At 38.1% G+C, this 26,178-nt stretch overlaps 1 protein-coding gene across 1 annotated transcript; it reads left to right on the top strand.

Annotated features, from left to right (window-relative positions):
- Positions 1-1,571: 1,571 nt before the first annotated feature.
- Positions 1,572-26,008, top strand: LOC140264560 (uncharacterized). The gene is made up of 3 exons (XM_072360415.1): positions 1,572-2,359; positions 2,429-2,656; positions 25,748-26,008. The coding sequence occupies exons 1-3, from the start codon at positions 1,892-1,894 to the stop codon at positions 26,006-26,008; spliced, it is 957 nt and encodes a 318-aa protein (XP_072216516.1). The 5' UTR covers positions 1,572-1,891.
- The last annotated feature ends 170 nt before the right edge of the window (positions 26,009-26,178 follow it).

Genomic DNA, 26,178 nt, shown 5'->3' with positions numbered 1-26,178 from the left:
AGTGGGGGGAGGGATAGAGAGCACTATGTGGAGGAAAACGTAGCAAATAAAAGTGTAGATAGGTATTTTTGAACTCCAAGGAATGTAAATGATACTGGTGAATCATCCCTCAGTGTTTTAGGGGATCTTGGGCATATCTACCACTTCCAACACATGTTATGAGAAATGGTCTTCTGAAATACAAGCTTGCAGTTTTATATCTACACATTTTCATGCTTTCTTAGGCAGTGAACTGTCTCCTTTCTGCTATAATTAGTGTCTTCTCATATCAGTTAAGCAAGCAGATGGTCACACAGTTTGTACACACGGCTTTCCAAATGTTCCTAGTTTGACTCTCGTTGACGGTCACAGTCAACAACACCAAATAGGATCCTCTCCAAATTATGATAAAGCAAAATGACTGTTATGTTGGACCAAAGGCAGTTATTCATTTAGTTTTAGTTTAGGGTTCATTATAGCCACTGTAGTAATACAATTTATATTACATAAACAGGAACATTATGTTAATAGTCCAATTCTGCAGTAATTTATTCAAAGAAATAAGAAAAAATATCCAAGTGAGAAAACTTTCAACAAAACAGCCTGAAGTATATAAATATATACATATATATATATCTAATTTTGGAATAGATAATTCTAATGATTTCTCTAATACGCACATTTTATCTACATAGGTATTTGATTAGCAAGTCTGTGGCTTGTAGGCGAATTTATGTATATTGTAATCTTTAAATGTTGCTGTACGCATAAACTTTCCTAGGTACCGGAAAATAAATAAATAAATAAAAATCATGTATACAGGTTTTTGAATCCGCCTCCTAATGCTTCTACTCCTTGGAGGCAAAAGTGTACAAATGAGTCCAGTGTAAGAATATAAGAAATTCCCCACTTGGTAGACAGTTTCTTCTATAAACAGCTCATAGAAGTGCTAATATTAGATGCCATTTAGTGAGACCATACAGGTCTGCTCACTAACTTGTTTCATTTCTTAGTTTTAATGATTGCTGTAAAATGGACTGGTAAATTCAGTAGTCTTTTGAATGTTGTAGATTAGTAAGAAAATTCTTTAGAGTGAGAAGACAGAATAACTTCGTCTTTCCCCACCATTTCTTCACTTATTAAACATATAAAATCACAGAATCACAGAATCACAGAATCACAGAATTATAGGGGTTGGAAGGGACCTCTAGAGATCATCGAGTCCAACCCCCCTGCCAAAGCAGGCTCCCTACACCACGTCGCACAGGTAGGCGTCCAGGCGAGTCTTGAATATCTCCAGAGAAGGAGACTCCACCACCTCCCTGGGCAGCCTGTTCCAGTGCTCCGTCACCCTCACTGTAAAGAAGTTCTTGCGCACATTCGTGCGGAACTTCCTATGCTGGAGTTTCAGCCCATTGCCCCTAGTCCTGTCCCCACGCACTACTGAAAAGAGACCAGCCTCGCCACTATAGCTCCCACACCTCAGGTATTTATAAACCTGGATCAAGTCCCCTCTCAGCCTTCTTTTCTCAAGGCTAAACAGACCCAGTTCCCTAAGTCTCTCCTCGTAGGGGAGATGGTCCAGGCCCTTCACCATCTTTGTGGCCCTCCGCTGGACTCTTTCCAAGAGATCCCTGTCTTTTTTGTACTGGGGAGCCCAGAACTGGACACAGTATTCCAGATGAGGCCTCACCAGGGCAGAGTAGAGGGGGAGGATCACCTCCCTTGACCTGCTGGCTACGCTCTTTTTAATGCACCCCAGAATGCCATTGGCCTTTTTGGCTACAAGGGCACACTGCTGGCTCATGGCCAACCTGTCGTCCACCAGGACGCCCAGGTCCCTCTCAGCAGAGCTCCTCTCCAGCAGGTCTTCCCCCAACCTGTACTGGTGTATGCAATTATTTCTACCGAGATGCAAGACTCTACACTTGCTTATGTTAAACCTCATCCGGTTTCTTACTGCCCAGCTCTCCAGTCTGTCCAGGTCTCTCTGAATGGCCGCACAGCCTTCAGGCGTGTCAGCCAATCCTCCCAGCTTCGTGTCATCAGCAAACTTGCTGAGGGTGGCCACTATCCCCTCATCAAGGTCATTGATGAAGATGTTGAACAAAACTGGACCCAGCACAGACCCCTGGGGGACACCACTAGTCACAGGCCTCCAGCCAGACACCGCACCGCCAACGACAACCCTCTGCACTCTGCCAGTCAGCCAATTCTCGATCCACTTCACCGTCCACTCATCTATCCCATACTTCCTCAGCTTTGTTATAAGGATGTCATGGGGGACCGTATCAAAAGCCTTACTGAAATCAAGGTAGACTACATCTACCGCTCTCCCCCCGTCCACCCAGCTAGTGACATCTTCATAAAAGGCCACCAGGTTGGTCGAGCACGACCTCCCCTTGGTGAACCCATGCTGAGTACTCCTGATAACCTCCTTTTCTCCCAGTTGTCTGGAGATGGCATCCAGCACAAGCTGTTCCATCACCTTCCCTGGGACAGAGGTGAGGCTGACTGGCCTATAATTACCCGGGTCATCCTTCTTGCCCTTTTTGAAGACTGGGGTGACATTGGCCATCCTCCAGTCTTCAGGCACCTCCCCAGTTCTCCAAGACCTTTGAAAAATTACAGAGAGCGGCTTAGCAATAACCTCCGCCAGCTCTCTCAGCACCCGCGGGTGCACCCCATCAGGTCCCATGGATTTATGGACATTAATGTTTCCTAAGCACTCACGGACCACCTCTTCCCTGACTAAAGGGAAATCTCCCATTCCCCAGATTCTCTCAAATCAGTAAATAAATGTCTTCTCCATCAAAATGAATGGGTACATTTGAATGCCAAAATCATGAAGAGGACAAAAAATAGATGGCAAAACCATAAGAGAGAAAGTCCAACTGCATTCACTGAACATCCTGTGAAACAGACAGGAAAAATTCCATTTCCCAGCAGGAACTGGCAGTGAACCTGAAGTATTGTGAGCTCTACACACAACTGGGGTCACGGTGATTCTGAAAGGAAATAATGACAGAAAGACAGCAGGAAATGCAGTGAAAACTTCTGTCCTTGTTCCCAAAATGATTCTTATCTATTTCCCTTGTTAATGCACAGCCAGAGATTTACTTAGTCTGACCCACTCACCAGTCTGCAGAGCCCCTCTGAACACACACTGTAGGTACATACAAGTACTGTGGAGGCTACTATGTTAACACTGCTGATCCCTCTTACAATCTCTGAATTCTTATCTGAGAGTATGATGCTACTGTCCTTTTAAGTAATGGTTCACCTACTCTTCATATATCTCAAGTTAGCATCCCCCCCACCCAAGTCAAGAAGAACACCCCACTTCACAAAAGGTGAAGGACTCAAGCAGTGGTTTACTAGGATTTTTCCAGTGTTGATTGCGTTGCTTCACTTTGCCTTTGCTATTTAAGAGACGAGGTTAAGGGTATGCCAAAATGGAACATTTACCATCCTCTAAAGAACAGGAGAAGATTGCAACCCCTGTGTCTTGAAAGCAGAGCTCAAGGGCCACATAGAAGTGGGTGGTGTAGTTGTGATAACATCATAACTGAATACTGTAAACAGAAATCGGAACTATTTTATTTTATTTTTTTTTTTTCAGTTTTCCAAAGCTCACTTCACTTCTACTTGGTCCCCAGTACCTAATTCTGGAACAGATAGATATCGGTGAGGAATAGTTTCATTAGTATCTGACACTTGTACTAGAAAAGCTATTTTGCAGAAAGCTTCAGCCCACTGAGTGACAGCAAGCAAAGCCTTACTTTATTAGATTGACATCTGCCCCAAGAAAACCAGCTGGTATCCAGCTATAATAACCAGAGTGAACAGAAATGCTTCACAGTGCAATTTAGAGCAGAATATTCAAAATCACCTTTTGGAACACCTCATGTCTGCTACATCTGTAGGGAGAGCCAAACAAGCTTCCTAAATTAAATACTATGAATTTTTACTATAGTAACAATACTCTGGAAATACCCTTGAGACCATCTGGAAACTTTGGTAGCATCTTTGGCAAACTGCATAAGATAAATGGATTGATGAAACAGCAACAACAACAAAAAAAAAGATATTATACATCCAAAATGAACAGATGATATTCAGCTGATGAGTTGGTTTCCCTCCATGTTTTCTGAAACATTCTGTTTTTTGGCGACACCTTCATCTGTATGAGATGGTTGCTTAGTCAGCATCACGTAACACTTTTGATCAATCCCCATACAGATGAGAGTTCTTATCAATAATGGAAAAAATGTACTATTGAACAGTTTCAAAAGGCAAGTAGAGCAGAATAACTGTGTGGGAAAAAAAAACAACATATTTTTAAGTCTTTGATTTCATAATTTTATTTGGCAAAAAAATAAAAAAGAACTTATGGATTATATCAGACATTATGCATATTAAAGTTAAATATAAGTTAAAGATCTTGTGTTTAAAAAAGTGTGTACTGATAAGTTCTCAAAAGAGTCAGCTTTAATATTTTATAAGAATCAATTTTATTGTTTTCAAAATGAAATCAGGTACCTATGAAATCAAAAGGAAAAAATTGTGCCAGAACAAAGTTTGTTACATACATGCATTAACTATATTATATATATTATATGCAACCAAAGAAAATTGATCTTAACTCAATGAACCCAGGCAAGCTGAAGTGTTGGACGCCCATGCTACAGAGTAAGTCATTTCATGTGTGCACTAATTTCACCAGTAAACTCCTGCTGCATAAGTTTCAATTTATTATATATTATGCTTAAAACTTAGCTACTCCAGGCAACTGGGAAAAGAACTTCATGTTCATGTTGAATCACTTACTAATTCATTAATTTAATTTACTTACATGGACTTGTGTAAAAATTGACTCATTGTACTCAAGACCTTTGTACAGCTTTAACACTTGATCTCTGTCTATCTAATTCAATAAATATCTATCCTTCAGGATAAACATCTCATCATTGCATTGGCAATAGCAACATCTCTCTAAATTATATTCAAAACATAAGCGATATGTATTATTTTCATTAACTTTTCTCTTGACCAGACACTTTGAAATAAATTAATATTGGCCTATACTTGTGAAAGAACCTCACTTATTTTTCTGTGGTCAGTATGAATTAGATCTTCAGCTCTGCTGGAATCCCTATTGATTACTAGTATTTGAAATCTCAGTATTTTGTATCTTCCTTTGGCTCTAGAGTTCATAGGAAAGCAAACAATCTGATAAAGGCTAGTGAAGAAAAACTGAAATAATTTAATAAACTGAATTGTAAAATATACTCTCTAAATATATAGGGTTTGAGAAATCTCTTGAAGCACAATCATTGGCTGTGCTGTACAGTGCATTGTAAAAATATTTTTGTATATGATTGAATAATTAGGATTTTTCAACTAGCTTGCCTTAGAAAATCACTGAGTTGTTTTTGAGAACATTTTTATAATTCCAAACTTACATGTTGTCATTGATACATTCTCTCTTGTCCTTGTGGAAATGTGAGGTTTATTTTCCAATTATGGACAAATACATCTTGTCTTAATGTTCTCCTGTACTCTGTGATCTAAATCCTGATATCATTCTAGCAGGCTCTTCATCTCTTTTTGAGTTTGAACTTATTTTTCCTGAGCACTTAAACAGTGCTGTGCATGCACTGCTTTTTTTTTTTTTCCCCTCAGATTCTGTTTGTACGTCGCATTAGAGACCTGTTATTACCCTTAGAAGATGGTCACATCTCTCCAGTCCTCTACTGTCCTTTTGGCTTCTACGTTTGTACTGTGTACTCTTGTTGTTAGACCTATATTGTTTTTCATTTATAGATTTCAATTTTTTTTTTTTTCTGGTTCAGTTTTCAAAATCACACCGTACTTTCTATGTTGAATATATACAATGGGTTTTCTGCAGATTAGAATGGCTGTGCAAAATCCTGTAGGGAGTTATTGGTTTTGATGCCAAGAGTACTAACATAAATCAGGAGAAGGACATCAAGAATGAGAAATTCAGATGAAAATCTTAATGTTGAAATGAAACAAAATAGAAGTGCAAAATAAAATATGATACTTCATTTCTTGCTGTTTCCTGAAACAATTTTATTACAGGCTTCATTTTTATTACAGCAATCATGATTCCAGGATATAATAGATATGCAATTTTTGTGAGGGCTTATTTAAAGGCTTTTGCAAATCTTTTCTTCAGTAAGAGTCTCCAAAGTTTCTTGTCATTGACTTAGACATCTGTATAAACATGGATGAAAAATGATCATAGAGATTTAAACACACAAATTAACTCTCCCTGCACAGAAAAAAATGTTTATAAAATAATTCTTCAATTGACATGGCTCCCAGAAGTACTTCGCTGTTTTTATTTAATGATTGTTTTTAATATTTCTTTTACTTTGCATTTTCTTTATTTTTAACACTGGGGTGTTAAACATTTGTTGTACAAATTTATCTGGTAAAACAGCAATCCAGACTTGTTTTCACAGGACTACAGTCTTCATAATCTCACAGAGTCTAGCTACTTCTACCTGTACAGAAAATTAAAAACTTGTCTTCATCTTATTTGAGTGCATTAACTTATGAACAGCTTTCAAAGATATTAGTATTGGTCAAATATTTGTCATCCATACTTATGTAGCTTCAGTTTAGGTTTGTTCTTGTGATTTTTCTTAGGTTAACCATAGTATTGTATTAATAACTAAAATCTGGCAATATATCTGCAGCTTTCATTACCAAATCTGTGCATATTAGAGTGTTTCAAAGTTTACACGTCTTCTCCTAGAAAACCACAGTCAGTACTTTGGACAATTTTGACAGGGACTGTCATTCTTTGCCTACTATAATAGTTCCTTCAGTAGCAGGGGAAAACATGACAAGTTCTGAATTAGAAATTTTCTTTTCTGCATTTTAAAATCTTTGTAAGGCAGAGGAAAATTTATGATGTCAATATTATAAGATTTTTATTAATTTATTATTTTTAGCCACTAATGTATACTAGAGCTACTAGAAAGAGCTGTTGAAGAATCAAGTAGTGACTTTGGAGGTGAAATCTGTACGTCGCTTTGTCTTTTGAGAATTTTTTCCTGTATTTAATTTGCATCACTATGAAGAATGAAGGAAGCCCACTCATTATTTGTCTTGCAAGGTCATGAATGGCTGACTGCAATGAAGAACTGGAAGAACTAGGTCCTACTGCTTGATTTGTGCATGCCCATGCATTGTGGATAGGCTTAGATAGTAGCCTTCATGATAAAGTAAAAAATGTTCTACATGCATCTTTTCCTTGTTCTGCTTTTAACTAGTTTTATTTCAAGATATATGACCACTGCTGCCAAATGTAATGTTATGCAAATGTCACTGTTTTGTACCTTTATTGTATTTGCAGCTTTTTCTTTCATTCTCAGAAGTGAAGTTTCTTTTCCAATGAATCAACAGAATTGCAAAAACTGTTATGTTTCAGCTAAGAGCTCTATTAACATTAAATGACAGAGCATAAAATACAAGCATTTACAAACCTGTGCTACCATGAATTATTCTGTATTTTTAAATGGCATAGTAATTACAGGTTTTGGAGTACAGAGATAGTTCAAGAAGCATTAACTACTAGATCTAAAATACTTATCCAAAATTATTGCATATTTTCCTCTCATAATTGGACAGCAATTTGTTTGAGCATATTTGGTGCTGATTCAGAAAACAAACATCTGTTTATTCCCTGTAAGTTTCTGTTTTCTTTTTAGAGGGAGAGTCTCTAAGCTCCTGAACTTTTGTAGATCATATATGTGTGTCATTTACCTCTATTAAAATTGCTGATTGCCTGAAGTTATCTTGGGACACCACAGCCTACTAATGTGGGAATTGATAAGCCCAAGGTTTATAGAAGCTTTTACAGGTCCATACTTTGATTGAAGTTACTCCTTGTTTGCAAAACAGGGCTTAAGAAATCATTGAGAAGAGCTAGGAACATGGAAGCACTGCAAGATCACAAACTTATTGATTTCTGTTCATTTTAATTCTAATGTATTACGTTTAGATGTAAAATAATGGTAGTAACCTCTTGTTCACTGTTATTATTGATGTTACCAATTTTAGAATACATATTTAAACTTGTTCAGGAAATAATAACCTTAATTGTCCAAAAACTTCAAGAGATTTAGGGAAACTTCTTATTCTTCTAAGAAATATCTAATGCTTATATTTTGAAAATATCTTCCTATAAAGATATTTCATCAGCTTTATATTTCAGTATCAGAGAACAGTTATATTTGCTGAAAGGTTGGCTAACATAAGAACAGCTGACATTTTTTTACAGAATACTCTTTCTGTGCTATTTTATGATATATTTTCTGGTGGTAAGTTCGCACACTGCTTTTGAAAAGCTTGTAGCATTGACCTAAAATTGTTGTCATTCAAATTAAGTTACAGATGCCAACAGTAGCAGGGTTTGGTCAGCACTGAACTCAAAAAAATTCAATCTCAGTACACAGCTGAGTTATATAGAATTTCTGTTATCCTTCTTACATCCATACAAGTTCTAAAAGTAAGCAATGGCAACATTAAAGAACGCTTCTCATTGCTTCCCATTGCTGTAGTCATAATTCCTTATTGGTCATCCGATTTTAGTGTAATCCCCCCAACCTGCTGAATTCGATTGCCCTTCAGGCGCATACATAAGGATGCGTTAGGTGAATTAGATTTTAGAATATTACAGCTGTGTGGCATAAAGAAACATTTTCTGAAGCTTGATATATGCTACCCATTTAAACTTCTGTTTTTACAAATTTTCAATAATGCATATAGTTTTCTACAGCTATTTTATACTACAGTGAAAACTAACCTTAGGTATAAGAATTTTAATAGTTCTAAAGTCATTACTTTTCTGTAATCATCTTTCAGCATAAGTCTGTCAGTACTCAATATCTGTTAAAAAAAAAAACAGTATTAATTCTGTTATAAAGAACAAGATTATATGCATTGTTAAGCAAGGCTGCTAGAAAATGGGGTCAGAAGGAAACTCACAGTTCACCAACCAAGAAAAATCATAATGCAAATTTGTTGAGGATTAGGGGCTATTCTCAATAGCATACTACAATAATCTGGCAAAAAATATTTAATAATGTAGTTAATTGTGTTCACTGAAAGAACTCTCTAATTAAAAATTTATCTAACATGAATCACGCATAAGTAATAACAGCACGGAGTTTCATCACTTATTCTTCTAGGATAAACAAGATTAATTATAACAAGATTAATTCCAACATAGTTAACTTAATTTTTCAAGGGACATTTTTCATAGTGCTATTCCTTCTAGACTTGTAAATGAACTGGGAATATTCTGAATATTTGTCTCTAATACTATAGATGTATATCTAATACTATGCACACACACATATATGTGTTTTATATATATATATATATAAAACAATATGAAAAATATCAAATTTATAAAAAAAATTGCAATTGAGAAAGAAAAATTAGGTGTTTTACCAAATAATATTATAAAATTATGCATGCAAGACCATACAGTTTCAGCACAAATGATCCCTTTTGTATAGAGCTACACCCAACAGCTTGGTTTAGTTGTTGGGCAAATGATTAGGATATGACTCTCAAAAGCTCAGAAATAAGAATAAGAGCATTAGCTGTGCAATCTTAATTACTGTCATATATCTGATATTATGTGGGAAAAAACACTATGTAAAAAATTCTGCTGTTGAACTGCTTTGCATAAATTTTTCTCTAGTACGCACTATGGAAACACTGTGGAGACAGAAGCATATTTCTTTCTCCAAATGGAATATATCAATACATCAAAGCCAAACAACCAACCAACTTACAAACAGCTGATGGCAGTAGTTATTATTTGTTTTAGCACCATGCTGCAATGGATTTATGCTTTTCTCTGCTTATAAAAGTATCAGAGAATATACATAAACTAATTAATGGCTGACCTAAATCTCCATTTTTTTGATTTTGTCATGTGTGTGTGGTCTTCTCATCTGGCAGCTGAATTTCTCGATAAGAATCACAGAATCACAGAATTGTAGGGATTGGAAGGAACCTCTAGAGATCATCAAGTCCAACCCCCCTGCCAAAGCAGGCGCCCTACACCACATCACACAGGCCCTTCATAAAAGGCCACCAGGTTGGCTGAGCATGACCTCCCCTTGGTGAACCCATGCTGAGTACTCCTGATAACCTCCTTTTCTCCCAGTTGTCTGGAGATGGCATCCAGCACAAGCTGTTCCATCACCTTCCCTGGGACAGAGGTGAGGCTGACTGGCCTAAAATTACCTGGCTCCTCCTTCTTGCCCTTTTTGAAGACCGGAGTGACATTGGCCATCCTTCAGTCTTCAGGCACCTCCCCAGTTCTCCAAGACCTCTGAAAGATTACAGAGAGCGGCTCAGCAATGACCTCTGCCAGCTCTCTCAGCACCTGTGGATGCACCCTCTCAGGTCCCATGGATTTATGGACCTTAGTGTTTCCTAGGCACTCACAGACCACCTCTTCCCTGACTAAAGGGAAATCTCCCATTCCCCAGACTCTCTCATCAACCTCCAGGGTCTGGGATTCCTTAGGGAGAGTCCTTTCACTAAAGACAGAAGCAAAGAAGGCGTTCAGTATTTCCACCTTCTCAGCATCCCCTGTTACCAGAATGCCCCCCTCACTTAGTATGGGGCCCACATTCTCCCTAGCCTTCCTTTTGCTGTTAACGTACTTAAAAAAGCCTTTTTTATTATCCTTTATCTCCTTAGCTAGATTAAACTCCATGTGGGCTTTAGCCTTCCTCATTGCATCTCTGCAGGTCCTGACTACATCCTTATATTCTTCCCAAGTGGTCAGACCCTTTTTCCACATATCATGAACTTTCTTCTTTCCACAGAGTTTGCACATGAGCTCCTTGCTCATCCACGCAGGTCTCCTGGCACCTTTTCCCAATTTCTTAGTCACAGGGATGCACCAATCCTGAGCTTGGAAGAAGAGCCATTTAAATGCTAACCAGCTCTCACAGGCCCCCTTGCCTTCTAGCACCCTGGCCCACGGGATAGCCCCAAGTAGGTCCCAGAAGAGATCAAAGTTGTCTCTCCTAAAGTCCAGGGTAGCAATCCTACTTTTTGCTTTGCTTCCTCCACTCAGGATCTTGAACTCCACCATCTCATTATCTCTACAACCCAAGCTGCCCCCGACTTTTACTTCCTTAACAAGTCCTCCCTTGTTGGTGAGAATAAGGTCCAGCAACACCCCACCCCGTGTTGGTTCCTCAACCACCTGAATCAGAAAGTTATCTTCAATGCACTGCAAGAATTGTCCGGAATGTGCATGCCTGTCCATGTTGGTTGCCCAGCAAATATCCAGATAATTGAAGTCCCCCATAAGAGGTGGGTTATTAGGCCCAACTCAGTATTCTTCCCTGCCACTGAAGGTACAGATTCAATAAACACTTGCACATCTGTTCCTTCAACTACCCTCCCCAGTCCCCTGAAATCATCTTTGATAGCCTTCAGGCTTTTCTTACTAACTGCCAGCCTGAACTGTCAGCAAGGGATAGTAGTCAGAAGGGCAGATCAGTCTGGGAAGTCTCCCAGCAATGTCCCTGACCCATGCTCCAGGGAGGTAGCACATCTCCCTGCAGGTAGGTTCGGGCTGGCATACAGGGTCTTCCGTTCCTCGCAGAAGGGAGTCACCTATGATGACTACCCTTCTATCCTTCCATGTGGAGGAAGTCTTGAGGCACAGGTGTGACCGCTTCCCCTGAGGCACCCTCACAGGTGGGCCTCCCTCCACATCTGCACTCACCTCAGGCTCAGGTTCCAGGGCCTCAAACCTATTTTTTTTTCTTCCCAGAGTCACCTGGGAAGAGACAAGAAACTATAGGGGTGGTGATCTCATTGCTATGGTTCAATGGAGACATGATACAAATCTTTAAAATCCCTACTTGTTGCTACCTTTCATAAAATAGATATCTGTATCTGCCTTATAATGCACTTTTGGAAGGTAGAAGAAGAATAATAAAGAGGATGTAGGTACTTTAGGTAACTATTGTGCCATATATAGCGTCATATGTGCTGATGGATAAGAGCTGATGTTAACAGCAGATACAATAGAAGGAGGAAATAAATTACTGAAATGAGTATGTTTGAAAGGAGAGTACAGACAGTATCAATAATAAAAGTTTATTTGTCAGAATTATACCATTTCACTCTAAACACTTATGCCCAGAATTCACAGTAATTTTGAGGAAATTGCAGTGCTGTTCGAGTCTTCTGTGATAATGCTTCAAGAGAGTATGCAATTGAGTTGTATCTTGCTATATAATAAATACCTCTTCTGAGTCAAGACTGCAGTAGGGAAAGCATTAAAGAAGCACTTATTTTTAAAGTGTAATTAAATAAGGAATGGGCAGAACTTCTTAAAGGGAGGACAAATAGCACTGGTGCTACATATCATTTAATAAAAATATTTTTTCTCTGTAATTTTAACAATTCCCTCTCCTCCTCTCTCCTCTCCCTTTCTCCCCCCTCCTCTCCTCTCCTTCTCCCTCCTCCCCCCTCTTCCCCCCTGCTTCCTGTGTCCTCTCCTCTCCTCTCCTCTCCTCTCCTCTCCTCTCCTCTCCTCTCCTCTCCTCTCCTCTCCTCTCCTCTCCTCTCCTCTCCTCTCCTCTCCTCTCCTCTCCTCTCCTCTCCTCTCCTCTCCTCTCCTCTCCTCTCCTCTCCTCTCCTCTCCTCTCCTCTCCTCTCCTCTCCTCTCCTCTCCTCTCCTCTCCTCTCCTCTCCTCTCCTCTCCTCTCCCTTTTTCCTCCATAACTGTACATGGCTGTCTCTATCTGGGTAAAATCCTAGAGCCTGTAAAAGAACTGTTCATTATTCTCATCACATCTATCTGCTGACAGCAGTCTATGTTAGTGAGAAAGTTTGTTTTACTCAAAATGTGCTGCTGTTAACATAAATAAATTGTGCAGTAACCTAATTTACAGTGCTTAGTTAAATTTAGTATTACCAGGTATGCTTAGGAAGTGTGCATAGACAAGTTGTGCTGAGAACTGGCTGACTGGCAGAGCTCAGAGCACTGTGATCAGAGATTCACAGTCTAGAGCTACTGTTTTTTTGCAGGGGTCAGTACTAAATATGATCTTGCCTTCTTCAATCACTCTTATGAAGAGATAGAATGCTTGCTGATGATACAAAGCTGGAAGGAGTCACTGACACACCAGAGGGCTCTGCTGCCATTCAGCTGTTTGAAGAGGAATCTTAGGATGTAGAGTGCCCCTGTGGCCAATGGTATCCTTGGATGCATTAAGAAGAGAGTGGCCAGCAGGTCCAGAGAGCTGACTCTCCACCTCTACTCAGTTACAGTGAAGCCACTCCTGGAGCAGTGTGTCTAGCTACTCAGTTAAAAAATGACAGGGAACTTCTAGAAAGAGTCCAGACTAGGGCTACATTGATGGCTAGGGCCTGATGCATCAACTTTACAAAGAAAGACTGAGAGACCTAGCATTGCTCATCCTGGACAAGAGGAGACTGACTAGGGTCCTATCAACTCTTAAAATACCTAAAAAGCAAGTGTCAGTTGGATGGGGCTAATCTCAGGACTGCCCCAGTACATGGGGCAACAGTCCAAACACAGGAAGATCCGTGCGCCGTAAGAGCTCCCTGACTTTGCAGGTGGTAGACCCTGAGCAGGCCACCCAGAGAGGCAGTGGAGTCTCCTTTTCTGGAGATAATCCATGCCTGCCTCAATGATTTTCTGTACTACCTGCTGCATGGAACCTGCTTTAGTAGGGAGCTAGACTTCATGATCTCCAGTGAACCTTCCAACTCCTATGATTTGGTGATTCTGTGAAATAGAAGTTTTACAGAAGACATCTACTTCACACCACATAGCATTTTATTTTATTTTTTTAATTATAATTATTTTAAAATGCTATCTCAGAGATTAAGCTAATTTATAGTCAAATGAAAATTTCCACAGAGAAACAATATTTGATTGCTACTGATGGAAAGACATAGGCTCCCTTTTGTTAACTAGTATTGTCACAATCAAACAACCAAAGGAAGATACTACAATATTATTCTGTTCACTGTTGAAAGAGTGATATGTTTACTCTAAAGTCTCAGATTTAATATCAGTCAAGGAAAATAGAAATTTTATAAGTGGAATGAGCCTTAATTTGAAATCCTAGAAATCACAGATTTCTGGTGACCAGGAGTTCACAAGTAGGTTCATAATATGGAGAATAAACTTTAGATTATTAGTCATACTATGTCTTTAAATCTCTTTTATTATTTTTTTCTTTTAGAAATAAAATAAATAAATAAAAATAAATAAAATTAAAAAAAAAAAAAAAGAAGAAGAAAAGGAAAGAACCCTTTCTGCTCATGAAAGTGTATCTTAACAAAAATCTCCTTACTTGTCACCCACTGGTTTGAAGTTGTTCAGAATTAGAATATCTTACTACAGTAATTCTTTGCAAAATATTCATGAAAATCCCCAAACTCTCAACTTAGAAGTAGAGTAAATCTTCTGCAATTACTGACAGCTTCCTACATAAAAATTAATAATTTCCAAATAGCAGAAACTCTTTCCTTGAAAAATTAATTGTAATTACAGTTTGACAAAACTTAGCAGTAGTTTTCAGACATTCAATACACTGTGTTCTATGAAGAACAAATATTCACAAAATTGTAAACTTTCAAACACTCATTAAGACAGGTTTCAAGTTTGCAGCTCACACAGTGTTCTGTATAAATTTGCATGCAAGCTATATAATCAAGCCTATGAAAATTATCACCATTAAATAATTATATAACAAGAAACACCTTGAAACACATGAACATACAAGCCTCTTATTCTAGTTTAATTTCTTGATCAGTTAGTACAGGCAATATTGTATAAAACTGTCTATTAGATTGTAATATTTACCATTTACTTCACATTTTATTTGATTAGGGACTTAAATCCTTATTCACATAATAAAAATTGTAGTGCCTATTACTGTAACAATGAAAACTGAGAAAACTGAATATTCAAGAAGGAGATGTTTGATAATCATTATTTGCTAAAGTAAAACTCAAATAATGATGTTAGACTACTTGCATCTGCTTGTGAATACTTAACAATATGTGAAATACAGCTTTTATTCTTTTACTCTCCAGTGATGCTGGTTCTTAATTTGGATTCAGGTGACCACATCCTCTGGTTTTACTGACTCTTATACTGGGATTATTTACCTACATATCTCAGAGGAGGTTGTTGTCATCTAATTCTAGACAAGGCTGTCATTCATTAAAATAATCTTTAGCTATTGTTCACACCCATTTCATGATCTTATTGCTTCTACAATGCATGTAAGCAGAGGTTTTCCTGGGCTTCTCTCCAAAAGTGAATATAATTGCTTATTAAACAGGATTTTGTTAGTGCAGGAAATTATTCATAGCCAGGGAGCAGGTACAAGCTGCTACAGTGATAATAAGAGTGCCATTGTCACTCAGGACAAAGGCAGGTGTTGTGTTTTCTCACCTATCAGTGCTGTAATGTTAGAGCTAACATCCCCTTTGCTGTACACACGTTTGTATGCTCTTTCCTTTAATTCTACCACTAAAATTACTCTCACTCCCACTGATCTGCTTCTGTGCTGTGCACCCACTACTAGCATTTCAATCATATCCAGAATTTTCACTACAACTTGTCATTACTTTCATTAGCATGTTATTGTACATAGTTGTCCGTTAAATGTTTGGGAACTTCCAAATTTGTCTGATGTTAAGTAGAAATGTAAATATTTTAAACTTATAATACTGTGAACAGACAAAGAAAATTTGATCTATTTTAAGAACATTTTTTACCACTTAATTTTAAGGTTCCAATCTCCAGGTTTAATTCCTTTGTTTTGAATGTACAAACAAGGTGAGCTTTGAGATTTCAGCATACTGTGCTTAACAGTGATTGCCTGGCAATTATGGTTAGCCTTTTTTGAAAAACAAAAGAAAATGAAAACCATAATAAATCCCAAAGCATTATTTAGTGCAAGAGATCTTCCTTGTTTATTCATTGACATAGTAAGTGTATGTGGCATGCTAGAAATTTCATTTCCTACATTTACTTCTCGGAAAGGGTTATCAGGCACTGCCCCAGAAGGTGGTGGAGTCACTGACCATGGAGGTGTTCAAGAAACGTTTGGATGTTGTGTTGAGGGATATGATTTAGCTGGGAAGTATTGGTGATGGTTGGACTGGATGATCTTTTAGGTCTTTTCCAACCTTGATAATTCTGTGATTCTGTGATTTAAAAATGCATGTGTGTACACAAGGTAGATAAATCTAATGTCAGCATAATGTCCAGGAATAAATGAAATTCAAGATGCAGAAAAGATGATTACAAATAAGGAGAGACGCTTGTAGCTAGCAGATGACATAGGAGAGAGGGACCTGGACAGGCTGGAGAGGTAGGCCCATGTAAACCTAATGAGGTTTAGCAAGGCCTAGTCCAAAGTGTTGCACTTGGGCCAGGGCAACCTCGGGGGCCAGCAGGGAGAGGGAAGTGATTGTCCCCCTCTACTCAGCTCTTGTGAGGCCTCATCTGCAGTACTGCACCCAGGCCGGGGCACCTGTAACAAGAAAGATAAGGAGCTCTTGGAATGATCAAAGATGATGAGAGGGCTGGAGCACCTCTCCTATGAATAAAGGTCGAGGGAACTGGGCTTGTTTAGCTTGGAGAAGAGAAGGTTTCAGGGAGAACTCACTGTGGCCTTCCGCAGTGAGTATAAACAGGGGGCAGGAAAGACTGTTTACATAGGTTGATAGTGATAGGACAAGGGGGAATGGTTTTAAACTGAAACAGAAGTGGTGTAGCTTAGATATTAGCAGGACGTTTTCAACACAGAGGGTGGTGAAGCACTGGAACAGGTTGCCCAAGGAGGTTGTGGATGCCCCATCCCTGGATGTGTTCATGTCCAGGAAAGATGTGGGTCTGGGCAGCCTGGTCTTGTGGTTGGTGACCCTGCACATAGCAGGGAGGTTAACACTAGATGATCATCATGGCCCTTTTCAACCTAGGACATTCTATGAGTCAGTGATTCTGTGAGAGATTAAATGAGGTTAACAGCACTTGCACTATAACAAATATCTGACAAACACAGCTGCAGTCATGATGTACAGCTGCATTAGCATTGATATATCTTGGAAATTGAGGATATTTCCACGGTAAAGGAGAAGAAACTATTAGGAGCTGAAATGAGGAAGTCATTAGGTCAATGTAGGAGAGTAATTTTCTTTCAAAGGCCACAGAAAAATCCTGATTAAGATCAGTGAATTGTATTCTTGAGTGCAAAAATCTTTCTGGAATCATAAGGGGCTACTTCCTTGAGTTGTTTTTTTCTTTTTTGACTGGGCACACCAAAATTAGATAAGGAAATTTTGTCAAGATCAAATGAGATTTTTAAAGGATTTGTAAATCTGCAAGCTATTTATTTCATTATTTATCCTTGGATATATTACATCTACAGCATTAATACAAATTGTAAATAGATAAAGATAATAGAAGATATTTAGATGATAGTAGTACAGCCATTAACAACAACAATAATAAGTGAAAAGCTAAATAGAAGCATACTGTTAAATGCTGTGCATTTTTATAAAATTGGTTGATAGATAATTTAAATAAGTTTTCAGTAAGGTGTAAAGTGGAGAACTGACTGACAGAGAATATTGAAATGAGGAGAAATTTTGGACGAAGATCCATTTTTAATATTCCTTTGATAATAGACCAAAGACTGGAGATTATTTCAACAACAGAAGTACATCCAAAAGGCCAGTGTGTCCTGTGTGTACAAACTGGAGGGAAACAAACAAAAGCAACTGACAAAGCAGTGTTAGAAGGGACTGCATATAAAACAGAGATGAGTTTAGGGCATCTTGGTATTTCTCAAAGGTCATAATGCTTTATTTAGTTACAAACATAAAACTCTGTGCTGTGTGTTATTATGGAGGAAATAGCAAAAAGAATAACAACTGCAGAGTTGTTAGATTGTTGAGAGATCAGGGGATATTACTGAGGGATTATAAATGTCTTGTAATGTTGTCTGTAATTAGCATGGGGGTTTTAAAAAATAAAACAGTAAAAAATGCATAATATAGGAAAAGTAAATGCCATCTTCTGACTATTTTGTTTATAGAGAGATGACAAAAATAAATCAAAAGTTAAATGTATTAACCTAACAATACTTCTGTCAAAGATGTTTGCTCTCTGCTTATTTTCTATGCTTGTTTTGCTTGGCTCCACGTTTCTTTTAATTTAACTGTTTTTATTGATATTTTGAACAAATACTGAGGTTGTTAAATACAGGCATTATTGTCTTGCTGAAGAATACTCACATATGCAGCCTTGGGAAATGAATTGGAGTAAGAAGCCAAAAGTTCTGACTGAACATTTTTCTTCTGTCACATTTTTTTTGTAATTATTTTTCAGACTATTTTGCAGTTAACTAATGCCAGGTGTCACCTGAAACAATGTTTCATCTGCTCTTGTACCTTACATTTCTTCAAGTTGTCTCACATCACAACCAATAAAATTATCATGTATATTTCAACATAATTCAAATGGTGTCTTCAGCTGAACATTCAGAAACACTTGATATTCTTAAACCATTTGTAACCTCTGTGAGGGAGTTATTTCTGCTGAATGCAAAATGACTGCTTTCCTGGGATATGAAGATGAGTTCAAGACAGCTGCCAAAAAAAAAATGAAAAGTACTAACTATTGTTTCCTATTAAAATACTATACACTATAAAACTTTCCTGTTGAAATACTATACACCACAAAGCATTTAATATAACTGTTTTTATACATACATACATACATGCATACATACATACACTTCATTAATTTCATCTACATATACACATTAATTTTATCTTAATATTTGATATTTAAAAAGAGTGAATACATAGATTTTTTTTTTAATAAGGAAAAATAAATAATCTGTGAATATTGTGATTCTCTTTACAAGAAAAATGCAAACAGAATAGAAGAAATATAAACAGAAGTGGCCCATCAGCATAGAGACTGAAACAGTTGTGGATGAAATTACAGGTGGATGCACCAAAAGCTAATGCTTTCACTAAATGGTTCCAAAACACAAGACAGGACTGATGAAAAGTAAGATAAGGCTGTAATTGTTAACTGTTAATAACATTCATGTTAGGACATTTCATTCACAGGTGTACTTCTATAGTTTTGAGTCTTGATATGACTCATCATCTTTTGTGATTCTAGCTGCATGACATAGAATCATAGAAGCATAAAATGGCTTGATTTGGAAGGGACCTCAAAGATTATGCTGTTCCAGCCCCCTATATCAGGCACCAGGTCATATTGCCCAGGATCCCATTGGCAATGTTACAGCCACATGTGTAACAGTAGTTACAGTATAAATACTTGATTTCTAGATAATGAAATGTCTGTATGATACGCTGACACTAGAATTTAAAAAGAGATACTTTTTGTCATAATAAATGGAAAGCAGAAAAAAGAAATGAAGATACCTTCATTATGTAACAATCTTTACTAAAAATCAATTTATCTATTCTTAAAAGACAAAGAATAAGCATTAAAAGCTTTCTCACTGCCCATGTAAATAAAGGTCATTGTTATCTTTTACCCTTTTATGTCAATACTTTATTTTAAGCTTTATTGTTCTTTATTTTAATCTCATAGTGCTATTTTCAAATAGTTTTTAAAATTTTATCTATCCCTGACTTCTAAACATTCCAGCACTGATGTAAATATAGCCTTTTTGACTATGCAAAGTTTTGGAGAGAAAAAAAAAAGATAATTTGAAGATCGGTAGTTGAATTGAAACAAATAAGCCAGTGCTTTGCATTAATTCAACACTCGGACTAGCAAATTCAATACACAGGCACTGAGTGTCCTGGAAGTATATCAGAATAAAGAAAAATAATACTCAGAGAAAATAATTACTGAGAGGATTATCTTAATATATAACATAAACCATATGTTCAAAGAAGCTCTTGCCTAGTGTTAAAGATATCATTTTGTTTTCCTAAAGTATGTCAAATTTCATTGCAAGGAAATTCTTTTTCCATCGTTTGAGATAACTGGAACAAAAATAATACACCTGAATACAGCCTTGCATGATGTACACAAAGTAGTCTGACCTCTTTTTACTGAGGTTTCTTGCTCAAAAGCAAAAAATCCTGAAGAGGTAGTAAATTCTCAGGAGCACAGGAACCATTTGAAAACTAGGTCAGCTGAAGCATACATCTGCTCTTCTCTTAGTATATGTAGGAGCACCAGCCTATACAAGTAATAGGCATACAGCAGTGTTCCCTACCTGAGGGTTTGTGAGGGTTTGTGAGGCTGAGGGTTTGTGCTTGAATGCATCTTAAATTATTATTTTGTTTGTTTGTTTCTAGAAATGTTAAGCAATTAAATCAGTGACTAATTCTTTATCGTGATCTTTTTTAGATTTGGGCCTGCAGCTGCATAGCTAAGGGTCAGTGACAACCCAGGTAGAATCTTCTACTATGTAGAGACAGCTGTTTTAGATAAAATTTCCTGGACACTGTGGTGGACACAATTCTACAGGTCTGGTGAGTATGTCCAATATTAAAGAGATGATTATCAGGAAAGTTTAGAAGGTAACCTGTAGAAAGTTTTATGTTCTGTCTGCCAGCTCCTTAGCCCACTTCTTATGATATCATGTAGGAATAATCTAGAATACCAATGGCTGAGACTAAAATTTAACTCTTGGCAGAAAAGTACTTAATGAAAACTGTCTTGGAGTTAGAAAAGTTGTAATGGCTTTTCCAAAACAACAGACAACTTAAAAATCACAGTTTGCATGTATGTGCACTTGTCTATGTAATACGCAAATTCCTGCTTGGCATCTAATTTTGACAGTGTTCATAAGCTTAATGGAAATCTATTTTTGTGTTTGCACTTCTTTTGAACTTCTGGCAGAACATCTTTTGTGTTCTCTGTCATTCCTACAGGCATAACAAAATGAAAACTGGATGCTGCAACACTTGATTGTGTCATCCAGATTGCCCTGTCCACTTGATCAAATGTCATTTCTTTTTTCTTACATCTATCGTCAGTTCAGCACTGCAGAATTTTACTGAAAGTGAATGAATTCATCCATAAGACTTACAGTTAGTAATGTGCACAAGGATAACCTTGATAAATGCATATGGGTTGGACATGTGAATAAATTTCCCAGAAAATAATAAAAGTATTGATGATTAGTGCCTGTGTTAATTGAGTCAGTCTGTGTAACATGCTACTGACTCAACTTGTTATAAAGAGAGGAGTAAGAAATGGAAGAACCCTCTGATGTTCCTACTCCTACTCCTACTCCTATCCCTAACCTTCCCTAATCAAAGCTGGTCTAAATTTTATCAAGTTTCTTTAGACCTCATCCTGTCTAATTTTTGGCTATTTCTATGGATGAATATTTCACAACTTCTCTGGGCAAACTGTTGCAACACTTAACCACCTTTACAGTGAGAAAATATTTCTTTTCATCTGATTGTAATCTATGACTTTGCAACTAATCTTTTCTGTCTCTGTCTTGCCTAAATCTGCATTTGAAAGTAATATGGTGAATCTTGTGTTTGCTGAACTCATTATGAGTAGCCCAAATTCCCACTAGTTAATATTTTGTACATAATATTGATTTTGTGAATCTCAGGTGTTTTTAGAAATAAGAGTAGAAAAATGAGTGAAAGATTCAAGCCTCCTCCTTTCCATGATCAGGGAAAAATATGTAGAAGTAATCTAGTTGTTTGGGAGAAGGCAAAAGAGAGGTAAAAGTAACTGACCAAGAGAGGCAGAAAAGCAAAAGGAGGAAATTATACCAGCTGTTGCAGAAACTGTAGAAAATGAATTGAATAAACATGATGATTGCTATACAATTAAAATTTTGTCCCAGAAATATGCTCTAGTTCATTTGAGACTGCATGTCTGTGTGTGCATACACTCAAAAGCTAAAGATCTTAAAACGACATGTTTTTGATTGATGCCTCTCTGATTACCAGGTAACCAGCAGGCATCTGCTGCTTTCATCTCAGCATCTCTGATTGCCATTTTGAAGAGACTTATTTGCTGCTGTCAGATCATTATACCATATTTACAGTTACATTTGCATTATCACTGCCACTTGTAAAACTAGTTTAGAAAACATCTTGAGGCTTTGTGATGGCTTATATATGCATCATTGTTTACAGCCCCTGCATCAATGAGCTCATTGCCATCTCAAATGTCGAAAGCCGAACTCTGGTTTTATGTCTATTGTATAAAATCTCTTATTATGGCTTTCACATAAATAACTACAGCTCTATTGTGCTTAGCTGCAATGCATTGAATAATTTAATGACATGCAACTCTACAGGCTGAATTTTTACAGTCATTAAAGTATTATTATCTTCTGCCATCTGCTTGTCTCTTGTTGATTTTCCACTTGAACATTTTGGAAGATAAGGAAAATTTCAAATTTTCTTTGAGAAATCTATGCCAATGAAATTACTCACAGTACCAGAAGCAACAGTAAGGCATCCAGTATTGTTTGAATTGCAATGAAAATTACTGCAAATAAGAGAGGAAACTGGTGTTGTGAATTGGACTTTTAAAAAGCTTTATGCACAGGGTATTAAGATGCTTTTCTGTGATACTTCTCCAAGCATCATAACTTGGCGTTGTATTGGTTTGTAACAAAATTAAACAATCCCCTTCCAAATATTTCATGAGAAGATAACAATTTCCATTATTTTGCAGATGGTAAACTGCTGAGAGACTGGACTAAAACTGTGAATGAAAGTGAGAAAGCATGTTTCAGAGAACAGACATCAATTACTTCTCTTTTCATCTCTTCTTGAACAGAACTATTAACTAAGATCTATCTGATTGATACTTTTCTAAGAATTCTTACATCTGTGCCAGACAACATAAAATCCACCAAAAAAAAAAACAAAACAAAAACCCAACACCCAAAAAAACAAACAAAAAAAAAGAAACACACACACACAAAAAAAACCTGTTGCTAATGTATTTCATTTGAGTCTTGTCTGTGCCTTTATCATCACGATATTCCTCTTTGGAAACTCACAGTTTTTACTCTCACATGCTGGTTTACCTTCCTTTGTACAAACCTATATTCATCTTATGTCTCATAATGGTTTTTTGTTGTTGTTGTTGTTGTTGTTGTTCTTTTGTTTTTACATGCATCAATAGATTAAGATATGAGAAAATGTAGTAATGATCCTTATTTAGCTTTGATACTCCCGTATTTACTACTCATTTTCAGAAGAAAATGCTGAAGAAAAAACTTTTTTCATGCACTGAAGTTCTTCTGGTTTATTGTTAAATGGGTATTTTCCTAGATGTACCTTTTTATCTGTCTGCAGCCTTCAGTGAAATTTTCTGGACTCCAACTACAGCTGGGGCTACTGCTTAAATGGGTTCATACAGATTCTTGCAAGCCTTGGATTTATCTTGCATACTGCATGCTTCAAGACATAATTACTATATTTACTATTGTTATAGTTGCTACTTATTCTACTTAACAAAACTATGACTGTGACAGTAATGTAATGAATATTTACTTAATTACTATACTACTACCACTATGTTTACTGCCTAATTGTGTTTTGCAAGTTTTTGCCAGTTAATGGTGCTGGTAATCTTGCCTAGAGTTAGCTCCAGTTGCTGTCAGTGTGTTGATGCCTTTTATTCTGTGCGCATGAAAGACAGGTAGATTCACTTTCAAAATAGGGAAATTTGGCTACCTATTTTTTAAATACAGCGTTGTTATGGAAAATAACAAAAAGCTGCTGGTGTAAGAATTGTGATTATACTGAGAAGGCTCAGTTTTCCTACAATAAATCTATACTGTAAATGTGATAAGTATGTCAGCCTTAGTGCAGCTTGCTGCTGCCTAGAAACAAGAAGTAGGTAGGAGACATTCTCCAAAAGAGTCAGTTGAACAGTTCTGCCAGGTCTATGAGAATCTTTTCTTCAGACACTCTGATTACACAAACAAGTCAGCCAGCTGAACTAAGAAGATTTTGGTAAATGTTTGTCAGTTGTTGCCTTCTACTTGTATTAAAGACATTTGCCTGCTAATATGATACCTACACATAAAACAACATGGTAAAGTATTACTGAATGATTTATGGGAAAATAAATGAAATTCTATGTTGGTTATGGAGATGAGCTTTTTGTGCATATGGAGTGTACACAGAATATCAACAAACTTCATCTAAGAAGTCATGCAAGTATAGGGTATAGAATATTATCATTCAATATGCTACATTTTTCATGTTGGTTTAAACATTTATATCGTAATTGTCTATTGTAACAACTAGCCCTACTTCACATTTTATTATTAAGAACTTCTACTGTATTGCTCCAAACATCACATCTGACAGAGAGTTACAAGAAAATTCCAGTCTCTGTACACACTGTTCACAAAATCACAGAATTGTAGGGATTGAAAGGGACCTCTAGAGATCAATGAGTCCAACCCCCTTGACAAAGCAGGCTCCCTACACCACATCACATAGGTAGGTGTCCAGGCGGGTCTTGAATATCTCCAGAGAAGGAGACTCCACCACCTCCCTGGGCAGCCTGTTCCATCCGTCACCCTCACTGTAAAGAAGTTCTTGCGCACATTCGTGTGGAACTTCCTATGCTGAAGTTTCAGCCCATTTCCCCTAGTCCTGTCCCCACGCACTACTGGAAAGAGACCAGCCTCGCCACTATGGTTCCCACACTTCAGGTATTTATAAACCTGGATCAAGTCCCCTCTCAGCCTTCTTTTCTCAAGGCTAAACAGACCCAGTTCCCTAAGTCTCTCCTCACAGGGGAGATGCTCCAGGCCCTTCACCATCTTTGTGGCCCTCCGCTGGACTCTTTCCAAGAGATCCCTGTCTTTTTTGTACTGGGGAGCCCAGAACTGGACACAGTATTCCAGATGAGGCCTCACCAGGGCAGAGTAGAGGGGGAGGATCACCTCCCTCGACCTACTGGCCACGCTCTTTTTAATGCACCCCAGTATGCCATTGGCCTTTTTGGCTACAAGGGCACACTGCTGGCTCATGGCCAACCTGTCGTCCACCAGGACGCCCGGGTCCCTCTCAGCAGAGTTCCTCTCCAGCAGGTCCTCCCTCAGCTGGTGGTACTGTACTGGTGCATGCAATTATTTCTTCCTAGATGCAAGACTCTACACTTGCTTTTGTTAAACCTCATTTGGTTTCTTACTGCCCAGCTCTCCAGCCTGTCCAGGTCTCTCTGAATGGCCGCACAGCCTTCAGGCATGTCAGACAATCCTCCCAGCTTCATGTCATCAGCCAACTTGCTGAGGGTGGTCACTATCCCCTCATCAAGGTCGTTGATGAAGATGTTGAACAAGACCGGACCCAGTACAGACCCCTGGGGGATGCCGCTAGTCACAGGCCTCCAGCCAGACACCGCACCACCACCAACAACCCTCTGCACTCTGCCAGTCAGCCAATTCTCGATCCACTTCACTGTCCACTCATCTATCCCATACTTCCTCAGCTTTGTTATAAGGATGTCATGGGGGACAGTATCAAAAGCCTTACTGAAATCAAGGTAGACTACATCTACCGCTCTCCCCCCGTCCACCCAGCGAGTGACATCTTCATAAAAGGCCACCAGGTTGGTCGAGCACAACCTCCCCTTGGTGAACCCATGCTGAGCACTCCTGATAACCTCCTTTTCTCCCAGTCATCTTCTAGGAAGATGACATCCATCACCCTTCCCCCATCCACCAACTGCCATCCCTCCATCACAGAAGGCCACCAGAGTGGTCAGGCAAGATCTGCCGTTGGTGAAGCCACGCTGGCTGTTTCGCATCACCTCTTTTTCTCCCGGAAAAGGAACGGACTGAAACCCCGCTGCCTGTACCTTGCAATCAGTCGCTGCTGCTCTGGCCGGGGTGGCTCTGAAGCAGCAAACCTGGGCAGTCAAGGGTTACATCAAGTGTGACATTGTGTTATCTTGCATTCCGATATCATACTTAGGAAATTGACTTTCCTCCTCAGATTGCTGCCACCGTTTTGTTTTCAGGCCCGTCTCCCACCTCCCTACCCCTCCCTCCTTTTCCCCTCTCCCCTTCTCCAGGATGTGGGTCTGTGGGTCCCCTTTCCCCGTTGGTC

The sequence above is a fragment of the Excalfactoria chinensis genome, chromosome Z (assembly GCF_039878825.1).
Source record: "Excalfactoria chinensis isolate bCotChi1 chromosome Z, bCotChi1.hap2, whole genome shotgun sequence".
NCBI lineage: Eukaryota > Metazoa > Chordata > Aves > Galliformes > Phasianidae > Excalfactoria > Excalfactoria chinensis.
The sequence above is the reverse complement of the archived record's forward strand: the minus strand, read 5'-3'. Positions and strand labels throughout refer to the sequence as shown.